General features: G+C 36.8%; 1 protein-coding gene across 1 annotated transcript in view; it reads right to left on the minus strand.

The window, feature by feature from the left end:
• The window catches only part of MYO3B (myosin IIIB), a 199470-nt gene that overhangs the window by 84418 nt on the left and 93942 nt on the right, over positions 1 to 21110 (minus strand). Inside the window, exons 21-23 of the mRNA XM_067298626.1 lie at positions 19278 to 19366; positions 17494 to 17623; positions 1144 to 1223 (exon numbers count right to left, since the gene is read on the minus strand). Of these exons, the coding sequence (XP_067154727.1) occupies positions 1144 to 1223; positions 17494 to 17623; positions 19278 to 19366 (299 nt within the window). The remainder of the gene's footprint in view (positions 1 to 1143; positions 1224 to 17493; positions 17624 to 19277; positions 19367 to 21110) is intronic.

Consider the following 21110-nt stretch of genomic DNA (forward strand, 5'->3'; position numbering starts at 1 on the left):
CTATTTAGTATAACTGACTGTGTTTATTAAAGCTCTAAAAAGAGAACTGCTCTATTCCATTCAGCTGTATCAATAAAATATCTGCTTAGAAAGCTTATGCTGGGTATAGCTGGATGTAGAAGACAATGTGCGTATAAGTACAAGAAAATTGGGCAGGCCATTAACTGTCCTTCAGCACTGAAACTGTTTATACCAGAGAGGAAATAAAGCTCTGAAATCCAAGTTTGCATTTACAGGTACACTGAAGGATACAGCCTTCTGGGCGATGTATGAAATATTCTATCTACATTTGAACGTGATATCTCCCAATAATAGAAGAGAATGGAAAGACGAAATAAAAAAACCCCAAAACATAGACTTTTGAACAGTTGCTAGTACCACCGTTGTTTTTATAAACTATTTTTATTTGCTTTGAAGGCAAAAAAAAAAAATCCAACTAACCACAGTCATACTGTAATAGGACTACCTGTGAAAGTACATGCTGTCAGCTTGAGACACAAGAATTTTCCTCCCAGATTAAGTAAACTCAGATAGCAACACATCCTATTAACTGTCATAAAACTATCCCATCCATTTACAATTATGCCACAGACTTCTAGGGTGAAATCCAGCAGCATTTAAATTCCACAGCTCTTCTCTGTACTCCATAAAGAACAGTGGTTTTGCTCAGTGATTCTTTACTGGTCATCCACCAGTCACAAATGTCCCCTGGTTTCTGACTTGTAGGCTTGAGGAAAAGAGGAACACACCCTTTTTGTATTTTGCCTTTCATATTGTTAAATACATCAATCAAATTTTACCTAATTAAATCTCTTTTTAGGCCAAAATTGTCAGAGAAAATTCTTGACTCCACTGAAACCAAAAGGAATATTGCTACTTATATCAACAGAACTGAGGTTTCACTCCAAAAGCCTAAAGATTAATCAGTAATAAATTGATTCTTCCATGGATTCTACAATAGGATGCTCACCAAAACTGGAAACAACAGTGCTCCCAACCGAGGTACATATTTTCTGACATGAAGCCAGACTTTCATTTGTATAAGAGGCTCACTATGCACCTACATCAGCTAAGCATCATGTCCATAGTCTCGCTGTAATATTTTATGACCAATTATCTATCTTCAAAGGGAACACTACTAACCTTGATATGCCCAGCACTGAGCTGCGGAGGCAAAGACCTAGATGCTGCTGTCACTCTGGCTCTTGCCTGTGCCAAGTTACCTGTTTAAAGAGAAAAAAACACATACTGAAAAAACTGTTTAAAAAGCTTAGAAGGGAAAAATCTATATGGTGGGAAATCAGCTTGCATAACACTAGTAAAAATAGCAACACCAGGACACTTCTTCCACACCCAGCTCATTACCAATTGTGCCTTGTAGAACATTCAGCACTGGCATGACAGAGTGCAGTGTTGATTTAAAAGGGAGGAAAAAGTCAGTGATAAGGTGGCATGTCACTGACCTTAGCTACTGAGCTGATGAGAACGATGCCAGCACAAAGGCATACAGCTCAATCACGAGTAATCAATTTCTCTGTGACTTGCTCAGATTTAAAAGAGAAAAAAGACAGCAGAAAGAATCTTGTTTCTATGAAATTGTGTGTATCCTGAAGTGTTTAGACAGCATCTTAAGTTCACAAACTAATGAAAGAGATGAGAAAATGATAAGACTGTATCTTTTTTGACCTTTTGACACATAGGCCTGCTTAATCCCAGGTCTTGTCCCTTGGGGTTTTTAAAGATCGACTCAATTCCTCAGTCAAAAACATACTGTGTTTTTGAAAGACATTATTGCCTTTTTTAATGTACAGTGTGATGTGTCCTGAACTTCTGCTTTATTTCCAGGAAGGCAAAGTCATCATAAAATAGCTTTTCAAAATAAAGGCTCACAGAATAGAGAGGAAGTGGATACGGGGCTGTGCATATGCAAGACACTCTGTATATTTCAAAGTTTTAGCAAGTCTAGCACAAGATGTCCAAATGTTTTCTCTGGCTATATCTTCAGAGGCTAAACTGTGATTAATAGCATTGAAAGAACCCTTTGAAGCAGGATTGGTGACATCAAAGCCCTAATCCATGGGTGGCAGGATTTTTATAATGAGTGGGAAGCATTTTAACACATTTCAAAGGATTTACAGCATGAATAAACAATAGGCCTCTGCAGATGTACCACACACCTTTCAGAACCAGAACACATAAATAAGTGTCCATTTTAATTTAAATGTAAATAAAGTGTTAACACTTCTTTCAGATGCTAAGTGCCTTGTTTACATCAACTCCAGTGTTTAGCTATTTGCTTTAGAGAAAGCCAGTAACTCTAAGCAGTCCTCAGAGTTTTGCTAAACTATATATTACATAACTGGTAAGGAGGCAAGATAGGAAAAACAAAAACTTGGTAGTTAGGCTACAAGAGAGCAGAGCAAACAGGGTCCATGTAAGGTTGAGATGGACTTTTGCTCTTATTTCCTTTCTAACAAGGAAAATACCAATCTCCTGCAAACAGTCAGGGGGCTGGCACTCAGAAATATGGTGACGACATTTTTTGGAGCAATTCAGACATTCTGTACTCATTTTCAAAACATTTCTCTTTTAAGCTGCTGGCATTAGGATTGGCAGAATGCTGCAAAACTAGTACGTCATTTCCAAACCAGGGTATGCTCCCTCACAGTCCAAATCACAGTGCAGAACACAAGGTATGTCCATGTTTTTGGAGACTGCTTTAGGATATAGTGTTTAGGTTAATGAAACTGCAAATCTGTTCTGAAAATCTACTATATAAAATATAAATATATAAATATTTTATATAAACACATAAATATTTATACAAATATTTTATATATACTTATAAATACTTAAATATTTCTATTTTGTGTGTGTGTATATACGGTATACAGGTGTATATCTCCAAGGTTAAAATGGGGCTTTCAATGAGCAAGGAGTTGGTGAATTTATTTTTCTCTTAGCTGTACTTTTGATGTTTTTGTATGTTAGAAATTGCTCCTTTCTGCCTTTTTTGGCTAAAAGAGGGCTGAAAACCTGGTGAGGTTGTTTTTGGTTAGCCTTCAGACTAGCAATTCAAGTCTCCTTTAGGCTTGAAAGCCTTGCATTGGAGAACTGGTGACACAATACAGGGTTAAACAGGGGAGTTTGGAAAAGAAACAAATTTGAATCAGATTGTTTAAAATTGCTTAGATTTTGCTTCTTTTCATGACAAATTACAAAACTCCAATAACCAAGTAAAATTTAGAATTATAATACAGTTGGTTAAGGTTCACCATACTCACACCTGGCATTAGGTTTCAAGGTTTCACAATTAACATCCCTGAGGCCTTTCTAAGTTCCTCAAAGAAAACTAAAACTAAACATTTCTGATCTGGCAAAATAAGCAAATAAATAAATCTTTTTATTAATCAAAAATCTTTCTTCACACACCAAAAGGAAACCAAAAAGTGGTCAGTTCCTATGAAAAGGAATTCTAGTAACATGGCACTTTCCATCTGAGAACAGCTTTGAATATCTTTCTTGTTTTTTGCTCCAAGGAAGAAGTTTTTCCAGAATGGAGAGTTCCTGATTTTCTTACTGTTACTTAGAAGCCTTCACCTGGGGTCCTGATGTGAGCATACTTTTTATGGATATTTCAGTTTGATATTTGCCAAATAGACTATTAAGTCAATTCAGAGCAATAGTCTGCCATATACCTAAATGTGAAGCCTATATGTGAAGTCTTACAAATGGTGAATCTCTTGTCTGACATGTACTTCTACATATAAAAGATGTCTGATTGTTTTGGAATAAATACAGTAAAGCCAGTGCTCATTCGCCCCCTAAGACTGCACTCATTTGTTTGTATTCTTTTTTAATAGGTCTGAAACTGCTAGATGCTCACTATGGCTCCTCATACTACCTGCCTTAACCTGGGCAGGAATACGCCTTTCCACGATATTGTATTATCTGATGATTATTACCCATGTATTTACCATCTAGTATGCATCATTTCGCCTAAATATAGTATGGTCAAAGGAGGAAACTGCTTAACCTAGCGTGACTGCAATTTACTACTGAGGAAAGCAAAATTACATTCAAGAACAATGATCTGCTGTCTCTTTTTACACTACAAATTTTATTTTTCTTATTGGCAAAAACAGAGATTAAACTAAGAACAAAACCACTTTTTCATTATGGATTCTTATCAGTTCTTATTTCATACGTCAGATGAACTCCTTTGCAATTGCTGACTAGTGAATTGTAGCTCCAGCCAAAAACCATAGAAAAATTTTATTAGGGTTTTCTTTTCCAGATCAAACACAAAATGATGCTTAAATAAAGTTAGTGAATTAGTCATCTCAAGTAGTTCACTTTCAGGAAAATAACTACCTATCTGTAACATGTCCAAGCCATTAAGACTAACAAACAGAACAAATGTGCTTTGAAAATCAGTCTATATAATAAGAAAGTTTCACCTGAGTTAGCATGGTGTTTGTTCCATAGTCAGTAAACATTTGGAGTATTCGTCCCTGTATTCAATTTTCATTTACAAGGTCATTTACTACTTAACACACTAAAAATAATTAAATGTTATTCCACTTTGTGAAGAACATCAATATTTGAAGAACAAATGTTTTTAGATAATATCATAGCCAGTTAAAACTGCCAGGGGTTCCTTGAAAGGTTAAACTGGTTAAAGGTTAAAAGATCACACTTTGCCTTTAGAATTCTAGCTTCACACATATTAAATGTCAGCATCTCAGAGAAAACACAGGTGACACGCAGGCAGAGTTAAATAAAATACAACCTGTATTAAACTCAACTCTGTAAATTGGGCAAATCAAATGATTTAAAAACCATCAAAACTGAGTGAGTTTTCTGGCAAAGCAATTCACGAGAGAGCAGACAGAAGCTAATGGTTAAAACAAGAACTAATCTTTCAAACACGCACATGTTTAATTTTACTCACATGCATGTCCTTTTCAGTTCAATGGGACTGCTCATCTGAAAAATTTAGGCTCCTACCTGTGTGTCTGCAGGATTGGGAACTAAGGTCTCTGGGACTGATTTGTGTCACTGGAGGAGTCAATCATGCTCACTGCATCTCTTTTTTCTCTATATATAATAAAGCTAGGAATGCCATTAATGCTTTGAGAAGTTTCCATCATTAATGTTTGTTAAATGCTCTGAGAGCTTCCAACAGAAAAAGTAGCATTGCAAAAGCCTGTGCAGTCACTGGCTCAGCTCGCTGTGCCAATGCACAGCAAAATTCCTCTTGTCTTGAAGCTGTATAGAAGTCTCACACCTCTGCAAACATATTCTTCATTGATGCCTCATTCCAGGCAAAAAAGAGAAAACTATCAGACGAGAAAGGTGAGAAAGAGAGTACTACTGAAATACAGTACCTCTTCTACCATGCAAAACCAAGCAGGAGAGGTTCTGAAAGTATTTCAAGTATTTACACAGCACAGGAATAAGAAACAGGGGTGTCATTTTTCAGGTTGTTTTTTGGAAGTATTCTCTAGATCTCAGAAAGGAGAAGTCAGCATTCCTGGCTTCTAACTTGCAGCCCTGGCACTCTTCTATTGTGTGATCTGGCTGAACTAAGGATTTGGCCAGCCGTGGAGTTTCCACACTGATTATGGAAAGTTCACTCTCTGTCTGGAGGTTCTGGTATTACTTGAGGTTTGTCAGTACTTCATTATTCTTAGGTGATGGGTTCTATAAGCACTATCAAGTAAATATTAGTAATATTAGCACTATATTTATAATCATATTTTTATTATGTCTGCAAGAGATCACTACTCCTCCCTCCCAAAGTAAGAACACGCCAGGTAAGAACTACATTATGCTTTGATATAACGTTTAATTTGCGAAGTGCAATTGAAAGTGCAGAGAAGGAGCCTAATGACAATGTCACCTTACTGTACAAGCTGTACCAGGGATATTAGTATTATATGGAGGGCATAGTACAAGCTCTTTCCTTATCCTCATATATTTTATTAATTTCTTTCAAGCTCAGATACAGCAGGGTTACTTGAAATACCGTGTAGATATAGCATAATATGGTCAGGAATGTTAGAATGCATTCATATTTCATTGACTCTACTTCTAATCACAGCTAAGCACTTGCATTCCAGAAGACAGAGTCAGACAATGTCTTTGACATACACAGATTCTTCTCTGTCTTTCCTTTCAGTACATTTTATCTAGCCTAAGGAAGTTGACTGCTTATCTACATAATGCATTTTCATCTTCTGCTCCTGTAAGACTAGGCTTTTCTTAGCTTGACTATAAATGAATACATGTAATTTTTTATTGGGTACTAATTTGAATCTGGTCACTGACTATCAAAACTCTTTTCTTTTGAGTTACTAAATTCATTTAAGCTAATCTGGTCCAATTTTCTCATATATCACACATTTTACACAAGAATATATAAAATACTATCTGTAGAATATAGCTATCAATACATACACACTAGACACTGCTGCATCCAATATTATTCTGAAAAAAGAAAAATTTTACTTCCTAATCAGAACAAGTAAATCAAAAAAAAGAAATAATATTTCCAAAATCAGATCCATATTACAAAACAGAATCTGATAACCATGAAAACCTAGTGAGGCCTAGGTGAGAATAACCTTATTATGAGTAATCACCTCAGGAGCAAAAAAGATGCACTTTTTTGACCCAGATTATCTGAAATGAAAAGTCCATGCCTTACTGAATTGGCCATTTCTGATCCTGATTCTCAATTAGACTAAAGGTTTCTTCAGTCTTACTGGTAGCATACTGCGGACACAGATTCTATCTACAGCTACTGAAAAGCTGCTAGATTGGGAGAAAAAACCTGAATGTAAATTCAGTGCTGCACACTCTCTGGTTGCACACATCGCAGACACTTCATTGGTCACCTCCCACACTAGCACGGCACACACTGGCAAACACGCAGCATATTTACAACAACAAATAAGCTTTGTTTGTAAACATTATCATTGCTGTGTTTAAATACTGCTTTAACATAGTAGGTTAGTGGCTTCCTTGTAGAATACTAGGGAAAGACACTCCTGACAGCAGCTGAGATAAAATGAATGTGAAAGTCAACTATATTCCAAGATAAACATATATATAAATATATATGATCTCAATAAGAAAAGTCTTCATTTTCACACTTACCTAGTTACCACTGAAAAACCAGATTACTGCATATAATTAATCATTGGCAATGCCCAAGGTATTTTTAAAACACAACCTTGGATATTAATGACTACTTTAAACAACATGCCCATCTTTTTTGCTGAGCTGAGTCATAGACGTGTAGCTGTCTATCTGATTGGGAGTGTGTTCACTGAAATGCAGACATCTCCTGAAACATCACAGGCACATATGTGATCATATGACATGCAAGCAAACCTTATTATGTGATTCTCGGAACATCACAGTTCCATGGCACGACCAAATTTACAGATAGCAGACACAGTATGTATACAACAGTCTTATCATGTAATAGACACATTTTCAGGCACAGGAAAAGGAAGGGGCCGAACGGTCCTGGAAAAGACAGTGGCAAAGAGGGAGCGGATTGCATGCTGGACAAACTGTTTATCTGGTTACAGTGAGGTGGGCATAGGTTGGGCACCTCTTTCCACACACTAAATTAATGATAGGAGTGATATCAGCTGAATACACCAACTGCAGCTGAGAGCTTACTGTCCAAGGTTGCATCTAGACAAAACTGAAAGAATGGAAGTTGGCTGGAAAAAGCAATTAGGAGATACAGTGTAAACAATGCTGAAGTCTTCTGCAGCCTGACGCCCAGCATTTTCTTTAGCCAGGTCTGCAGCCAACAGATCTCTTCAGTCTCTCAGCTGCAGCATTACAGAACAAAGTAGCTCAGCTTTTTATCATTTATACATTGTCAGGAGCCATCTGCCACTTCTTTCAGATATGGGCCATAACAACTTCCATCCACGTTTGGCACTTTAAGATTTGATGTTGTTGTATGTAGTGTACACAGGGCACCAGACCTCAAAATATCTGGGGAACAGCAGACAGTACAGAATGTGGCAGCCTACTTGGTCAGCAAAGTACCTCACCACCAACAGAAGACTGACCATTGCCACAGGAGACTGTGCTGGTTTCTGTACCACATCCCATAACTGAGATTAGAAGGAACTATGGAAATGTATTTTCTGTGAAGACTCATTGCTGAGGAATTCTCAGTTAATTTTCAGCACTAGCCAGAAAAAAATCTTATTCAAATGACCTCTACTTAGGACACACAACAAGGTTATTTCTTCTTCCAGAGGCATCTGGAGAAAGATGTTGAGGATGAAAGTTTGGAATAGCGGGCTGTGAAAGGGGAAGGGACCTTGTCAGTCGCTTGGTTTAGGTGCAGTTGGTTCTCCTGAGCTGCACTACTCCATGGCAAAGTTTGTCTTTGAGGCACTTTTCTATACATCAAAAAATTTAAAAATCTTCAGTTTTTTTTAAAATAACCTAAAGGTTAAATTGAGGCCAAAATAACTGTCTAAAATAACAGTGAATAAACAGGAAACCCAGAAGCAGAAATCATGATTTCCAGCCCATCGTTTGTATTACCAGCGCATGCCGCATGCTCCTCCCTCATACAATACACATTGTAACACATTTTATGGTATATATTGTGTTATTTAGGATCTGCTGCTGAAGCTGCTCCATACATGGAGCTCCCTTTGAAGCTGTGAGAACTCTAAAGTCAGTGCTATTGAAACACTACGCCTCTACTCGCTATGTGCAATACTATGGTAATTAGAAGGATCATACTTTTCAGTGTTCTGATGTATTCAATTCTGTGGTTACCTGTTCCAATTGTTAACGAATATATGGAAACGCTGTAAATCACTGGGTCTTAGTACAGTTCTGGGTTATGCTAGTTTCTTCAGGCACTTTACCAAGTAATGGATCACCTATGTGGGGCAATCTGTTCAGAAATTACTCAGATCCACACTTCACCTTTCCTTTAAGACTCCAAACTCAAAAGAATCCCAACACTGGACAGCAGTGGTCATGAAAGAAGCTTTAACAGGGTTAAAGATCTTATTGTTTTAGTCCATCTTCCAGGCAGCTAACACTAACAGCTTTCTTGTCTTGGCCCGATTAATGCAGAGCCTATGTAACTCTTAAAGAAGGATCTTGGAACAGAAACCACGTAACAGAAGTTATCAATATTTAAATTCTGAATTTGAAAAATGTTTCATTTTGATAATACTAAAAAATTCAAATACAATAAAAAATTCCGGATATTACATACAATATCTCAGTTAATGTAAAAGTTAAAATAAAAAACATGTCCATGAAACATATTATTTAAAATGATATTGCATAGTCTTACAAGCATTTTTGTCAAAAATTTTCCAACTAGCTTTGTTAAAAACGGTCAGCTGTACATGAAAATATTTTGATGTACAGATTGACTTGATGGGACTTCTAAAAACATTCTTAGGATTAAAGTATTCAATACATGTTAACTAATATTCATAGCACACTGTACATAATACCCTGAATTTACTGATGGAAAATGAACTATAAGGACACCTACCTTCAAGCAGAGCAGTATTGCATTTGACTTCACACGTTCAAAAAATTAGGCATGCATTTGGATACATTCTTGAAACAGGAATACAGGCAGACCAAAGTCAGTTATAGAAAAACCTGTGTATATAAAGCTACAACTGGATTCCAGGTAAAGAATTAGCAAAAAATTTTCTGTGGGGCCACAGAGAGCCTGATCTAGACCCTACTAAAGTCAAAGCAAGATTCCCCATGAATTCAGTGGTAAAGATTCAGGTACAAAATGTCACTGAAAGCACAGGGAATAGAATGAGGTAAAGTTTTCTCTGACTTCAGTATGACTATCCATCTTCTCATAGTGGTAAGATTTCAAGCTAGACAAAATAAAAACAGTGTCCCAAAAAGGCTGTTACATTCCAACGGAAGAGTTGTCTTTTAAAAGTCTTAACTTAGGATGAAACATGGCTACAGAACTTTATGAAAGTACCAGGCCTCCCACTTTTAAAATTTAGGCATTAATGGTGTTGACTACTCATTTTTATTTAATCAAGTCTCAAAGGTTTCTCAACTGAACGTTTATTCCTGTGTTTCTCAGCACTTCCATATAGTAATTTAACAAAAATAGCACAAAATCAGGTATTTTTGTGATACTTCAAAACATTACTCTGATTTGTATGTGTATTCCTACACTTAATGAAACAAATACCCTTTCATACAAATACCCACAAATACATATTCTGTCTTTGACATATGCTGTGACCCCCTGTTCAGGCAGTTCAGTTGCGAGCTCTCATAAATCAAGCTAAGTCAGGTCAGAATAAGTTAAATTATAACATAGAGTTAAATAGTAAGAAGGAAGATTATGCTGGAGTAGAAAAGTACTGACCTTTGCATTTTGTTGTAGGGTGAAGAAGAAAAGAAAATCACAGAATCACAGAATCGCTGAGGTTGGAAGGGACCTCTGGAGATCATCTAGTCCAACCCCCCTGCTCAAGCAGGGTCACCTAGAGCACATTGCACAGGATTGCATCCAGGCGCGTTTTGAATATCTCCAGAGAAGGAGACTCCACCACCTCTCTGGGCAACCTGTTCCAGTGCTCTGTCACCCTCACGACTGTGTAAATGGACTGTGTAAAACAAAACTACAAAAAACAAACTACAAAATCAGAGAAGAACAGCACCCTTGGAATATGAAATACAGGCACAGAAACAAATAGACAAAATCCAGCACATACTCAAATGTTGGTTTTCCACCAACCACATCATCTCTTAGATACAACTAACCCATAACTTGATTATTTTGAAATCCTGGGAAATATAAGCACCTTCTTTGTAAGGAACACACCCACAAAACATTAGGGATGTTCAGGTTATCACATTTATCTGCTCTACAAACTCACCGGCACATTTAAAAATAACTAATGGCTCTTCCAGGATTTGATGAGTTGCTGAATACCTCCTATGATGTACTGAGCATCTTTGACCCACTTTGACCTTATAGCATGCAGAGCCTGATGAAACTGGCTAGTAAACTATTTGTTAAAACAACTAGTGTTCACTAAATATTTCTCTATTTAAAGTTTGTATATGCTGCACCGTGAGAGCTCACATGCTACTAGTTATTAAAAATGTAATATCTTCTATATAATACATCTGCTTTCTCAATATCAACACATTTTAAATTTATTTAGTATACAATGAAGTGTTAAGATTAATTATTGTTCACTAGTGTGAGATAATGTTCATTAAAGAACTGAGAAGTTATGTTAGAAGCATGAAAACTGAAAAGCTATCTCCTCTCTCTGAAAAGAAGAAAAATTATTCTCAAAATTTGTTCTGTAGGAATGGCCTATTATGAATCACATCAGTAAAACCATCAAGATCTGTTCTTAAATGTATCCACTTGCACTTTTTTTTTTTGAGTTCAATTTCCAAGCACTTGGAGACAAAAGCTACACCATTTTGCCCATTTTCAATACAACTTAATCTGCAAAGACACATATTAAAAACAATGGACTTTTGCTTGGGCAACATCCTTTACTGAACATAAGCATGATAATTCTAACTTGACCATTCTCAGCTGTTGTGGCCTTTGTGGTTACTACCACATGCAATTCCAGAGATTCACTATCACTCTTCATTTATATGGAGTTAATCTCAACAGCAAATACTTGTTACGTCTTAACTTTGATTTGATAGATGATTCTGATGAGCTCCATTTTAAGGGCTATTTTAAGGCATGCTCTAGATCCTACTACTAGCAAATCTTGTGAGCATCTGTGTACTATATTTGCCCCATGACACAAAACCATAGGATGTAAAGACCAAGAAACACTGAACTGTAAAATGCTAAACTGAAAAACCAAATAAAATGTAATCAAACACCCTACCACTCAAAATCAGTTAAGCTACATTTAGTTTACTTTACTGATGTCCCATGTCTGCAACCCAATAAAGTTCACAATTTTTACGTTGCACAGCTGTGGTTTAAAACCTCTCTTTGCACACAACACGCTGGCAGCAAAGCAAAAACAATTTTTATATGCTTCTAACATATGGGCCAGTTAGACATAGGGAAGCCTCTATGTTCTGAGAGAAAATATTTAGCTTCCATTACTTGACCCAAATTCTTACAAAATGTAAATTCTGATTCATCATTAAGTAGAGAGATTATAATTACAATGGCTTGTTTCTGATTCATTTGATTTAGAGTGCACACAGTTATCTCTTAGAAAATACATAACACAAAAGTACAATTATAAAATGATTTTATTGTAGGATACATTAGTAAAATCTAAGGTGTATTAGAGCCTTTTGCTCTATTGTGATCTGTGGAATTAAAAGAAAAAAATCTGTTAAGTCCAAATGGAAGCATACTTTATTTCAGTGAATAAGTATGACGTACACAAAGCCAAGAGACCTTTTCTGCCAATACTTATCACTAGAAAAAGTGCATGTGGTCAGTAAGAGTGCACAGTAACTAACATGACAGGTAAAATAATGGTTCCGCTAAAAACAATGGCAAAACACCTACAGATTTCAATTGGTCACGATTTCACTGTATGCCCAGTAGTATCTGTTTGCAGGACTTAATGAAAGAAAATCCATTTGCTTCCCTCTGTTTCTGACTCTCCATGAGGTACCATTTGCTATCAAAGTTACAGAAAAATTAATATTGAAATAGTACTCATTACATTGGGAAATTGCAAAGGATCAGTGAAAAATAATTTAAATGATTCTGCAAGAGGCCCTAGTTATTGTGTTCTTTAGCATCTGTAAAGAAATCCTGAAACATTTCTTCTTCATATTCTTTCTCAGCACATGGTTGGTTGGGTTTTTTTTGTTTGTTTTTTTAGGAGACATACATTGTTCATAATTTTCTTTTTCTCTGAGGGCTGTAAGTAGGGCTGGGGACCCAAAGATGCTAGGTTAGCACAAAGAAAACAGATTAAAAATGGATGGGAAACAATCTTTAGGTAGGCTGATTATAATTAATTTGCATTTGAAAAAAATCTATTTTCCTCATACTTTGGACAAAAAATTCCCTTCTTAAAACATCACCACCCTAATTCTCCAATGAAGGCTGCGAAAACTTCCACCTCTGTTCTCATTAATAGATTATGCTCAAATATCAAGGCAACATGGACAAGTTATTAGCAATGGGATATCATATCATTCTGCAATGGGTGATATACTGATACCATACCGTTCTGAATACGTGAGCAATACCAACTGGTACCAAATTTATTAGACATGACATTGCTCAGCTCTGTATTGTCCTATGCAGCCAAGTCCAGCACAAGCCCAGCTCCCACAGATCCTCGGAGTTAGGGCAGCAATGTTTGCACAGCCTCCCTGCTCTGGTGGCAGGAGGCTGGAGGAGTCTCTCTTTCCTCCCTCTGAGTGGCAACTCTCCCTGCTCTCTGCAGCGAGGATCTAGGGCTGAGCAGAGCAGCTGTGACATAAGCTCTAAGGGTCTGTGAGTTTTAGAAAGGGAAAGAGTTTGCAGAGATTGTGTTGCTAGAGTAGATGAGCATGTTGTGCTGCAGCTTTTCCCAGAAGGTGAAATCCCTCTGGCACACCTCCCTTTTTCCCCAGCAGGATCCAGTCAGCAGGGGAGCATAAGGTAAAAGAGAGGAAAAGAGGAAGAAAGAGATACAATCTCAAAAAAGGCCCACTGTTCCTTTGCCTGAGAGGTCTAATGGTCCCACTATTGAATGGCGACACTGCAAAAATTCTTGAGTATCAGGACAGTGAGTCAAATAGTCTAGCTCCTCACTGATACCACTAGTGAATGCAGCAAGACTTTCCTTTACAAAAATCTTTTCAGTTAAGACCACTTCTTTTACAAGGGGACTCTGTTTTCTAGATCACATGATTCCTTTGTCTCTGATGCATTAGCTGTGACAGTGATGTACCAAAACTACAGAGACAAACAGGAATGCATTATATCTGATGGGAATGTGTATATTCAGCTAGAGTGGTGGCAGCTTGGGCTTTTTTTTTTTTAATATACCCTATTTCTCTCTTTTATTTGGAGCAAATTCTGTTTTAATTTCAGAATATACAGAATTCTCATCACGAGAAGCTGTGTCTGTAGAACAAGTGACAAGTATGGAAGCAATTGGGAGAATCAGTAGGTTAAACCAGAATATGTTCATTCAGTTTTGAGGTTAAAGGTCCCTAGAAAGTGCAAACAGATTTTGAAATGTGCTGAATGTGCCTAAGCTTCCACTGAAAGAAGACACACAACGCTTTACACCCTACAAAATTAGTCCCAGAATGTTTGGTTTCAGTTCTGGTGTCTTGTATCAGTAATTGTGCACTCTTTTAACCATAAACTACTATTATAGATGTGCATTTAATGTCCTGCTGATAATTTCTGGTCCTTTAAACTACACAGTCTGCTACTCTGAAATAGAAGCATTTGTTAAAAGGGATGAGTACATTTGATAAATTACAGGATTAATATGATCTTAAATTAGTAAAAGAATTTAGTCTTTTTAATATTTATTTTCTTGCTGCTGCTCAGTTTTTGACAGTGGAAGACTATGTTATGACACGTATAAATATACTTCAAACGGAGGATCTTCTCAGGGTGGGAAAGCCATCTTTTTGTTCTTACTGATATTTAAGAAATGCATTTTCAGTAGTTGTCAAACCCATGTTACTACTTTCAAATTCACTCTTGCTTCTGGGATAGCACCACCTAGTGACTATTACACGTATTGGAGAAAGCTGCTTGGCAAAAGACATGTATGCTACGAATTCCAGAGCTAGTGGTAAGCAGATGTGAGAATGTGCTGTCACTCATCTTCAAACAAAACACCAGAGATACTGGCAGAAGGCTCATTTAGAGTCAGGATTACCTGGAGAGATGCAATATGGCTTCCATGTAAATTATTAACTTTTGCATCCATCAGTAATCCACAAAAAGGTGAAGAAAACTGTATCAAGATTATGAATCTTAACCTGTATTTTTCCTGGCTTGCTGTAGGAATGATGCTCGTGTTGAATGAGGGGAAAAGTTCTAAGAGGCAAGGAGAGAGTGTGATGGAACATTTACACAATCACTATTATTTTGTTTACACAAGCGCCTTTCTACAAAGTTAAGAGAATAACATAATCTTTCTTCACTAAGCAGAGATGAAGCAACATTGCCAGCTATACCTTCTGTTCTCAGCCAAATCTTTCATTTATCTTGCAAGCTGCCAAAAGTAAACCTGGCAACAATCTGATTTTAGAACACAGAGGCCCCAACACAGGATGTGGGTGCCAATTATACTAGACAGCTGGAAAAGACAGAGCAAAAACATGAAGATTAAAAAAAAAAATAGAAACTACATATGGGTTTTATGCCTTTCTTACACATCATGCACAGGAGTATATGCATAATAAGTTTTAACAGGATGTCCTGTACTGACTTGACAGAAAATATTGCCGTGGGTATTTCAGGAAGAGGTAAATGTTTTATAATGGGAGGCAGAACCCATCCAATCCATATAAATAGGAAACAAGTAAGGAATTTAAGATCCAAGGAAAAGTGGAAACAGACCAATACCGCAACAAGAAATATCTTCTTACTGAATCTTTTTATGTATCTCAGACAAAACACTCAGTTCACTGCTGCTGCCATCAAAAATATCTCTAAAAAAAAACAAAATTGGATGAGTTTACATGGTTCGGTTGCCTTGTTTATTACCAGAATAAAAAATAGCAATAAATTAAAAGCGTAATCTTTATAATTATTGGGACTGATAACTGGGACAGAGCACCTGGTCTGCTTCATCTTGACAAAAGCTTCAAGGTATAAAATCACTGGTAGAGAGGCGTGTGGAGACAGCCTTGGACGTTTGACCAGATGTAAGCTTTCTTTTTCCCTCTGCCTGATCCATCCAGCATGACTAAAGAATCTCTTTTACCAGTCTAACAAGGACTCAGATGACAGAAGTAGACGCAAAGATTCTTTGTTCCCCTCTTGGGCACAAAACAATCCTATTCCAGCTTAAACTATACCCTCCTCCCCACCTATGCTAGTCATAGCTGAAATGAGAAGCAAATTCCTCATTGGCTCCTCACCTTTCAGCGACCCTCCTAAAGCATAATTCGGAGGAAGGCAATCCAGTCTTCTAATTACAGGAAAAGAACAGAGACAGTATAACAGGAATCTATCCTATGCAGAACATAAACAGAGATAGCTTGCTATCAGTTACATATGTGCAAAAATGGCTCAAACATCTGGCATTCTCGAGATGTTCTTTTTCTACGTAGGAGGAGTTGAGGGTAAAGCCAGGGACTGTGACTGGGCTACTGAGCATCCAGAAATCCTAGACAGAGGCACTGCATAGGCACAGAGTCAAATCTACAGCATGTATACAGTAGGTCTACACAGCACTACCCAGTGCATGGACACATTTTTCTATCCAGGATATTTTGGATAGAAATACGACGACCTCTTTTGCAAAGCCACTAGCAGCAATGATTACTCAGCAGAATTCAGCCCAAGGTATGTGTAACAGTTTGAATGACTGACTGTATCACTTTGAAAGATATCCTTCATACCCATTTCAACATTGTCAGTATAACATAGATTAACATATGCATTTCCTGGTTAGTATAAGACTGAGACATTAAGCAGCGACCATGTTACATTTTTCTATTTAAAATCAATAGTACTATCTTTTCATTGCAGAACTCCATCCACTAACAACTCTATAGCCACAACATAATTACTGAAAGTCTCTTTGCTCACAGAAATAAATGTCATATCAGACCAAAAGAACTTTGCAATCTAATACAATCCATTCTGTTTGGATTATTCCTTTTTATTACATGTTTTTCTTATCCATTACAAAAAAGAAACTTTGAAAACATATGAAGTATTGACAGACATTTTCTACATGTACATTTGTTGGCTTCTTGGCATGTATATTGTGGAACTATCACTTGCACAGGTTATTGGTACTCTGGCAGCTATTCATGGAGTAATCAAACTTCATCTTACTGTTTTAGCCATGGATGTAACCTAAGTCAACATCAACAAGCTTTAACTCAACTGAAGTAATTAATTTGAACAGATTAGTATGTTGTGTTTATAATTTGTAAGAAACTTTTTCATGTATTGCACTGATGCATCTGAACAGATAGGTATTACCTCCAAACTAACTTTATCTAAATAAGATGTACATGATTTATGAACTCTAAGACACACGACAAAAGAATCTATCAACTGAGAACTGATCTCAGCAAAGGACTGACAAATGGCAAAGGACCAAGCAACTCCCATATTTTCATCCTTCTCTGACAATGAGCTCTGGCCTTGCACATCAGATAACCTCCCTTTCTCTGGAGCGGAGGAAGGAATCTTGCCTCCTGGGTCTACTGGATTAAGAGTTTAAGGGGACGAGATAGCTGAAGAGGCTGCAGTGTTAGCAAAGCTGTGCAAAAAAATACCTGTTTTGGTTAACGGGCTAGAGAACAACTGCTGAAGAAGTTTGTTCTCTGATGTTCGCAACACCACCACTATGTCAGCAGGAAGAGTGTCTCTGTTCTTCTCAAGGAATGCACAGGCATCATATAGTACCTAGTGTGGGAAACAAAATCAAACACAACGTCAGAAAGGGTTATCCAAAACCTACCATTTTCTTTAAAGCAGGAATAGTCAAGACAACTAAGTGGACCTGTTAGTTTGGCTCTGACAAGCCAGAGAATTATCCGCAAAGGAGTTCAAATTGTACAGCAGTATCTTCAGAATGCAAAATGGCTATAAACAGCATCTATATTCATAGCATGTCACTGCACATTGGTTTGGTTCAAATGGCTCTAAGTTGAGTCATGTTGTATTATGCTGTGTCACATCAAACTGTGGTGGGCATGATGCAATACAGAGACCACACTAAAGCTTAAGTTGACAGTTTACATAAGTACAAAATGGTTCTCAGATAGTCATCATCTATTTACTGTCTGCAGCAAATTTGGGATCTGCAACTAGACCTGTTGGAGAAACAGAAGCAAGTTTTATATCTAGGACCCATCAAGGTGCATTAAAATGATTTCTCACTGCTTCCAAAATTATAGTAGGGAAACAAAACATTTCTCTAGGGATTCCCTCTTCCTCTCTGGTAGGGCACGTCACATTTGATTCTTTATTCTCTGAAGTTTCAGTAGGCAAAACAGCTTTTTTAATTATTATCATATTTATTAGAAATTAATGTCTGGTTCTTTGTAGTCATACAAGAATCTGTTAATTTTGCTTAACCTTTTATTTTTTTAAAACCACAGTAATTTTTATATAGGTTTTACTAACACTAGCAATATTCCTCTCTAGCCTAATTCCACTAGTATGAATTTTACACAGAAACTGAATGCTGTCCTGCAATGGAGAACCAGTCAGCAGTGTTTTTATTACTTGGCCATTTGCGTAGCAAAGAACTTACTTAACCTGTGTGAAATTTTACAGTTATTCTAACAAGCCAGAAAGCTGGACTAAATTTACTAGAACATATCTTAAAATTCTGGAGTCTTAAAATGAGCCAGAGTTGAAACTTTATTGATAAATACATAAAATGGCTACCTCATTTTAATTTTGTTTATAAACAGAGATTTGGACCTGAAATCACAAGCAAAACTCATGTTATGTGAAACAACTGGACCCTAATTCCCCATACAAAATAATACGTGAACCACTGAGAACAAAAGATGTTGTGTGCTACAGAATATGGGAAATCATCTGTGCTAGCAGAAAATTGTTCCCATCTTTCCAATGCTCTCTATAGGAGCTTAAGTACTATTGGAGATACTATTTTACATTGCATTTTTGCACTGTAACCTGATTTCTTTTACAGACACATATGTGTGCGTGCATGTGTGCGTGCACGCTCCCCCCCCCCCCCCATGGTATTTAGGTAAAGTTAATGGTCAATTATGCTACAATTTTGTAACCTCTTCTGGCTGCAGTGAGTTGCTGCTTTAAAAAAACATTGTATTAGTGGTGTTTCTGGTGTCAAATTTCTTTCAGGATAAAAGGAGTTTACTTTTTTACACAATTTATGGAAGAGCTGTAAGAACAGGTTCTAAAATGGACTACTTTGCACAGAAAATTTTATCACAGATTCTAGGTTTCCATAAACCTTATAATTTTTTCTATTCAAATGTGGAAAAAAATCTTAAAGAAGTGACTGTGGATAGAATGACCATACCAATGTTACTTGAATTAAATAAAAATCATATGACCTTACCTTTCCAGCATAGTGCTGAATACCAAATGACAATTCTACTCCTTTTGGTCTCCAAAAGTATTTGCATCGTAAATTATCTTCAAATTTATCTAGACATTTGAGAAGTGACATTGATAAAAGTGAATTACAGTGATTAAGTAAAATCTGCCTCCTAATAAGAGACAGTTTATAGTAATTCTGGCTTCTTGAACAGCATACTCGGACATTATCAAATTGCCCAGTAACAGCTGTCTGCCAGTTTCTCTGTCCTTTTTTCCAAGCTGCCTTTCAGAATGGAACAGCCCATTCTAAAATAGCCCAGCAAGACTGTCTTCCAAATCCCACTTTTTTCAGAGTTTTATGCATGGAAAATTATCAAATAATAGGAGCCAATGAGAAGGTGTGGGAACTTCTTTTACTTTCCTATGAATGTGCTTATATATATTTAGCTGTTTTTTTTTTTTTCAACTATGTAGATTCAAAGCTGTGCACATATCTGGCCTGTCTAAACGACAGTTATTTCTATTTTCCCCATCCTCCTTTCCCCATTCATTTAGCCTTGCACATCATGTTTTAAGTATATGTTGACATCTTCAGGTTTAGACCATCTCTAATTTGCCTTTGGACTTCTACAGAAAAAAACGCCTTCTATCCAAAGGGCTTTCTGTTTCCTGCGACACACCTCTAGAGAGCTGACAGAAAAAGAAACACCGCTTGTTAAGAAAAAGGTCTTTTACACCCTGTGATATTTTGCATGTAAGATTTTGTAATGAAATTAGGGCTGATACTGTGAAAACTGCTATTTTATTTCTTTATCTGAACAACCAACTAGAGGCCTGAGGCAGGAATCAGTTGATAAAATTCTCTCTCATGTTGTATAGGTCAGATGAGATTATCAAAATGGTCTTTTCTAATGTTAGAATCCATTAGTTTTTTGTCTTAGTATTTTCTTTCTATTGATGTTTAATCAAACTTTAGTATTCTTGTATTTAAAGCAAAGAGAATTAGGTTTGAATTTTTTATTTTTAATTAATGCTTGTCTGGCACATCTGGAGTGGGCAAAATATCCCAGTTTGCCGTCATCTTGAGGGGTCCTGGTGTTCTCAAGACATCTGTAATAAGACTGATCAGCACTGCAGCATGGAGAGTGCCTCTGTGAAAGCAGAAGTTTAATATTCAGTACTAGCTGATTTATAGGACCCGCAGGCAGGCACACCGCTTTAGTACACAAATGAGGATTGGAATGAAATCATAGCATTCATTTTATCTTTGACCTAAATTCAAGTTTCAACTCAACCCCGCAGAAGTGAAAAATTTTGTATATATATATCATATGATTTAACAGGCAGCTCTTATTCCCTGCTGCACATTCCATTGAAGGAACTGGAATTATCTGTTATATATCACAGGGAAAAAATGTATCTCTAGTAAATAAAAACAGGACAACAGTTTAAAGGATGGCATGTGCTGCATGTTTTAAAGTTGGCACCAAGATTTTTTATACGTAAAATATGCATGAAGGAAGGGAAATATTCCACCAGATGGCACACCAGAAATAACACACACTTTCTATTTATGATGAGATAATCTGGAGTGAAGCAGTATTTTCTAATTGGATAAACATGGGCCTAGGAGCCTGGGAGATCTAAATTTTACTCTCAACACTGATGCTAACTCACAGGGTGGTCCTGGACACAAGGTTCTTCTATGTTTCAGCCTTCTCTTTAGCAAGTGGGGATAAAAAACACTTGATGTACCTTGCATACAGGGGCACCGCACAGGTTATTTCCTTAAAACACTGAGGAGACAATAAAACCCTTGACATCAGGTATGTAAAATAACTGTTGCAATATA

The sequence above is a fragment of the Apteryx mantelli genome, chromosome 6 (assembly GCF_036417845.1).
Source record: "Apteryx mantelli isolate bAptMan1 chromosome 6, bAptMan1.hap1, whole genome shotgun sequence".
NCBI lineage: Eukaryota > Metazoa > Chordata > Aves > Apterygiformes > Apterygidae > Apteryx > Apteryx mantelli.